The sequence below is a fragment of the Canis aureus genome, chromosome 9 (assembly GCF_053574225.1).
Source record: "Canis aureus isolate CA01 chromosome 9, VMU_Caureus_v.1.0, whole genome shotgun sequence".
Classification (NCBI taxonomy): Eukaryota; Metazoa; Chordata; class Mammalia; order Carnivora; family Canidae; genus Canis; species Canis aureus.
Window position 1 is genome coordinate 41,061,105 of NC_135619.1, and position 6,000 is coordinate 41,067,104.

General features: G+C 43.1%; 1 protein-coding gene across 1 annotated transcript in view; it reads right to left on the reverse strand.

Annotated features, from left to right (window-relative positions):
- The window catches only part of KCNH5 (potassium voltage-gated channel subfamily H member 5), a 275,213-nt gene extending 269,906 nt beyond the window's left edge, over positions 1-5,307 (reverse strand). The window contains exon 1 of the mRNA XM_077909564.1: positions 4,712-5,307. Within this exon, the coding sequence (XP_077765690.1) occupies positions 4,712-4,784 (73 nt within the window). The 5' untranslated portion in view covers positions 4,785-5,307. The remainder of the gene's footprint in view (positions 1-4,711) is intronic.
- Between the last annotated feature and the right edge of the window lie 693 nt (positions 5,308-6,000).

A 6,000-nucleotide genomic window follows, 5' to 3' on the forward strand; every position in this document is an offset into this window, starting at 1 on the left:
CAGTGTTCTGGTCAGAAAAGCATTGCTATTTATTACATAACACAGTGTGGGCTCTAGAGCAAGAGACAATCTGCTGGTTTATTTATAAATATAATTTAGGAAGTGATCAGTATAATGTCAACATCTTTGATGTATTAAAAGTAAAAGTGATACATTGTAAGACCTGGGCTAACCAAGGCTTCAAACACTGTGTGGTTCTATCACTGTTTCCTCAGTAGCAGCTTACATGTGAAAGAAAATCTTTCAAGAAAAAATATCAAGAACTTTATACCAAAAAAAATCATATTTTCACCATTTCTATTACATCGGATACTACTAAAAAGGTATTATACTTTTTTGTTTTATTTTTAAATAACTAGTTCTCTATTTCTTCTCCTATAGGTTCCCCTTTAAGATCTGTTTTTATAAACGTTAATTATAAGCAATTTTTTTTAATTTTCCTGTAAAAGATGACTGAGTCAAGAAAGTGCTTATACAACATAAATATCTCAAGCTAATGGAAAATTGAGTATATTGAACTTCTTCTCTTGCAGGGTAAGTGGTTGAAAAAATACTACCTTTTCTGTTTTCCTGAGTCCTTTTTTTTCCTCTAAAGAGAAAAACATTTCCAGTTTTTCATAAATGTTTAAAATATTAAAAAACAATAACCAAATTATAATAAAAGGATATTAAATTTGGTGTGTATAATATTTCAAAATGGCAACCTAGTTCACTGTCATGGAAACTAATCAATTCTGCCTATTTGTTAAGGAATTAAAAACAAAATACAAATAAAATGTGCTACCCAAAGACATAGTCCAGTTGAGGGCCTTGGAAATGTTTTGTGTTGTTTTGTTCTGTTTGAATCTAAAATCTCACCTATAACTCTTACATATTCTTGCTTTCTTTCAGGTATTTACCCTCTACTCACAGGTTTACTTCTCCCGACAGCCCAATGTACACTGATGAATAGTTTGCATCAGTAATGGAAATTTAAATAAGGGAAGATAGCCTAATAATGTGCCAGACTCCAATTCAGTCAACAAGCACTTTGGGCTAAGGCCCTCTATGAGATATTTCACAGATGTAATGAACTCATCACATAGTTCCCAAACTTTCCATTCCTCGCAACTTATTTTGAACCTCCTGGCCAAAAATGTATCTAAACCTTGCTATTATACCTATACATTGACCTTTACACTTCTTAGACCATAACTACTAGAATCACATGTTAAGAATTACTGTAATTACTTTTATTTATCTAAAACTGATCTTGTCCTTTATCTTAAAACTAAAAAGAGGAATTCCCTACTTGTACCATTTGGGGATTCGGCCATAAAGTATGTTTGTATCCAATCTACTCAATGCCCTTCATTATTTTGTTTTATAGACTTTGAATCACTAGTAACAATTTTAAATGCTTCTCCACATCAGACTGAGTCAACCAAACAAGGAAAATAAAAATCCAGTCTCAAGAGGTGTAAAGTAACAGCAAGCAGCAGCTAGTGCTACTACAGGGCACAGAATACAGCACTGTTCATCTGAGGAATTGCAACTGAAGAGTTAGGAACTTTATTAGGAAGTTCTCCCACTTAAAAGCTACATCCAAATAGACCACACTTTGTGCTCTTTTGTTCCACATCATCAAGAAGTTCTCTGATGTCTAATTGGCTGAGATTTCAGTTCATTGGTAATATCCATGGACAAATAAGTGCCTGATGTTTTTTCTTTGTGTCCAATCCTCTTTCAAATATGATATCCCTCCCTTTTTGCATCTCTTTCTGTATTTCTGTTACTTTCCACATCTCCCTTTTGCTCTTGTGTGTGTGTGAGAGAGAGAGAGACAGACAGAGACAGAGACAGAGACAGAGAGTTTTTCCCAGTACCTCCATCTTTGTATCTGGGTAGATAGCTGTCTGTATGTTTATTTGTGTACATCTCTCTGTATAAATTTCTATTTCATATGACACTCACTAAAAGATCTGATCTTCTCCTAAGAAGAAAATGATGCTGTATCAGAAGGAGAAGCATTTCATGGTGTAAAGGTAAATAGGCAACCCCAGCCTATCTTTCTTCACTTTCTTTCTTTTCCACTAAAGCTCTGCCAACACTTCACTTTCAATGTGGTTAAGTTAGTGAATAATGAAATCTTCACTGTGACAAACCTCATCCATCTGTGAGAATCCTGAAGGGAATTTTCTCTGTTAGTCTCAATTAAACAATTTCTCAGAATGAATTTTTCTATTTCTCTGCCAAATTATATAGAAATGGCAACAACTGTGGGATACTCCCACATGAATGTGCAGACCAATTTAATACTATAATTCTCAATTTCTGGGGTTCTTCCTGTAAAAGTAGTACTGAGACTTTCTAGTTTCTACTACCTACACGTGCACATATACTTACCTCACATGACCAACACATTTCAAACAAGGCTCAGAGTTTTGAGCAGTGGCATTAAAAGCTAGCCATAAGCAATGAGAAGTGATATTTTAAATGCCAAAACAGATAAATTTTCATTTGCATGTGGTGTTTCTATTCATGGAAAGAAACATTAAACCAATGAAGCAATTACATACATGAAGTGTCAAAAAGATAAGACATTCATTAATTTGGATGGTAAATATAAAATAGAATAACCAGCATAAGCAGATATTTCTAAGTCACATTAGGGTAAAGTCTTAATTTCCTAGGATATCTTCAATAAAAGATATTCTAAAAACTGGCTCATAGTTCCAATCTATAGAAGAAGTTTTGACCAAAGATGCTTTATTAGTAAATTTCAGCCAAGGAATTCTCATCTTCTTTCTGGTTATCATGTAGAGGAACAGAAGGTCTATGGGTTTTATTTTGTAAGGCCTTCAGTGAAAAGTTCTCTCACAGACCAAATTGCATGGAGTTGAAATAACCCAAGAAGATAAGAAACCTGAAATAAAATGTTTGTATCTTAAATAGTTGATCCCAGTAACCTTTAAATTTCCCAAACGGGTTATTTTAATAGTAACATACCCTTGTACTCTAGATCTTCACTTAATACCCGTAAAGGTAATGTATAAATAAACATAGAAATTGCCTACCATTGTGAATTTGTATTTTATATTATCATTAAAAAATCAAAAACACATTGAAATCACACTGGAATGGCTAAAAATATTATAGTTTTTAAAATTAGACTAAGACTATTTAGCTACTTTTTCAACTAAAAAGTCTGTTCTAGGCTTGTATAATACCAGGTGTTGACCAAAGTGAAAGAAATAAAGTCACAAGCTTCAAATTAAAGCCAAATATCATATCAGAGATTTATGAAAAATACCTTGGTACACTAAATATAGATAGTCCCAAAATCAGGGGAAATATTTGCAAGCTTAGTTTTAGAAGAGATCCTAATCTAAGAATTAGTATAATCTAGTCAACCAATTCAGGGTAAGCATAAATATATATATATATATATATATATATATATATATATATATATATATATTTTTTTTAGTGTGACCCTCTCTCAGCTACTAGGCAGAGGGCTTCTTGAGAAAAGAAGTGTCTCTACCATTTCTTTTATCCAAAGGACTCCAGAGAGTGTCTGTTGTATATGGCACCCAAATAAATATTGTTTCAATGAATGAGCAAACAAGGAATTATGGAAGTGCATAGAGTATTTCCATTGCTCTACTATAATTAATACACCAAAATATCTTTCTCATAAGTCTCCAAATAAGAGATCTCAAAAATAAAATAACAGGCCTCTGAAGAAAAAAATTTCAAAGGATACTTCACATATCTTGCTTATAAAATTGGAAATTATATAAAAGAATTAAAAAGACATGAAAGATGTAGAGTTCAGTAACATGCAAAGTTTATAAGGTCTTAAAATGTGAACTATATAATGATCCCTATTCAGAATATCTTGGAGGAAATGAATTTATAAATGCTTGGCATTTTAAAGGCTCTTTAAGGCAAGAAAACCTTACAATCAGTAGCAAAGTGGGATGGCATTTTTAAAAATTCTTTCCCCAGTTACTTTTAAAGCACAGATGTATTGCTTCCCTTTTACATTTCTCATCTTCAAGTCAAATCAAATATATCATATAGACTAATACAGACTAATGCATAATGAAAAAAATTTAAATAAAGAAACTTTAAACAGGAACTTAACCACAGTAATTGCCTTCCCATTTTTTCAAGTACTGACTCAATTAGGTTCAACTCCAGCTACTCTTCCCAGCACAAGGGTCCTTTCGGCGATGCTCATTGGGCCCAAAAGCCATTCCAGAGACTTAAATCTTATTAAGTAGCCACTTTCACAGCCATTCCCAACTTGAGGGAAAGCCTTCCACTAAGATTAACTCTAAGAATTTGATCAATCCCTGAAGTCCTCTTGGGGGGAAAAATGTGGGGAAAGGGTGAATAAGAAATGCATTCCTCATCAAAGCAAAACTCAACTTTATTCTCCAGGTGAACCTACACCCTACCAGCTCTGCCTTCCCTTCCTCCCGTTCTGGGCTCTGGACAGGTGGGAGCGAGGTGAGTATGTCTTGGAGAGGGGATGCAACTAACTTTCCTCCACCACCTTATTCTGCTCCCCGCCCCACACCAGGGCCAACTCGTAACTGAAGCCACCAGGTAGGGCTGTCTGCACCCCCCTCCCCCTTAGGAGAGGGATGGGATGGGGAGGACGGGGGGCGCGCGTGGGCAGGATGGAGGTGGGGGTGTTCTGAACTGCAACTCTTCTTACCACTGGAGCGCCTGACGATGTTCTCCAAAAATGTGTTCTGCGGTGCCACCAGCCCTCTCTTGCCCCCCGGCATCCTGGGTCTGGAGAGCGGCGGCCAGGATCCGCGGCGGGGGAGGGGGGGATGCAGGACGAGAAGGTGGAGGAAGAGGAGGAAAAGGTGCAGGAGAAGATCGAGCCGAAAGAAGAGGGGGCGCGGCGGCGGCGACGGGGTCCCCTGACTGTGTCTCCAGCCCGACCCGGATGAGCAGCTCTGGGGAGGAGGACCAGGCAGTTCATGGTAGTAGCGCTCCCCCGGCCGCCGCTGCCCAGACTGTGGCGGTGCCGCACACGGGGCTCGGGAACTGCAGGCTCCGCGGGGCACAGTGCGCCTGCGCCGCCCCCGCTGTCGCTGTCCCGCCGGTGCCGGTGCTGATGCTGCTGCTGAGGCTGCTGCCGCGGCGCCGCTCGCCCGGGCGCGGACTCAGCATTTCTCCCGCTGCCCCGCGCCCCGGGGCCGGGGGGCGGGAAGAGTCACCTCAAGCCCTCGCTCCGCCGGTCCCTCTCAGTCCAGCTCCGGACCCGTCCGCGGAGCCCTCCGCCCCCCGCCCCGGCGCCCACCCCTCCCGCGCGGCCGGATCGCGGCTGCCCAGCGGAGCCCAACTTCAGCCGGGGCTGTGCGCCCGGCGGCCGCTCCGGTCTCCCCGGAGATCCCGACAAACGTTCGCCGTCCACTGGGGCCGCGGGGCGGGCGAGGAAGCGAGAAGCGAGCGGGTTGCCGGAGGCAGCCGCGGGCAGTCAGTCGGACGGTCACATCTCAGCTCCCGCCGCCGGGGTCCCGAGCCCCGGCTGCTCGCGGAGACGCGGCTTCAGGGCGGAGGCGTCGGTCGGCTCCCGCGCCGGCCGAGGCTGAGCGCCGAGCGGGGACCGGCTGGGCGGCGCGCGGGGACGCAGAGCAGCCACCTGACGCTGCTACCGCCCCCCTCCGGGCTTGGGCGCCCGAAGCTCCACTCGAGAGCAGGCGCCACCCGCCCTGCCCCACGCCCAGGAGCCGGGGCCAGCTAGGGTCTGCGCGCAGGGCCGGCGCGCGAAGGGCCCCTGCGCCTCGGGCTGGAGCCGGCGCGCGGCGGAGCCCCCCTGGGCCGCGGAGCGCGGGGGTGAGCCGCCAGCCCCCCGCCCGGGTTAAGTTGCGGAGAAGGTTGCACTCAATGCGAGGAGTAGGGGAAGAGGGTGAATAATTCACACCGGAGAGAGGGCGTGCAGCCGGCAGCATTCGTGCTGGAGAAGACAGTAGAAGCGGGGGGAACAAAGCA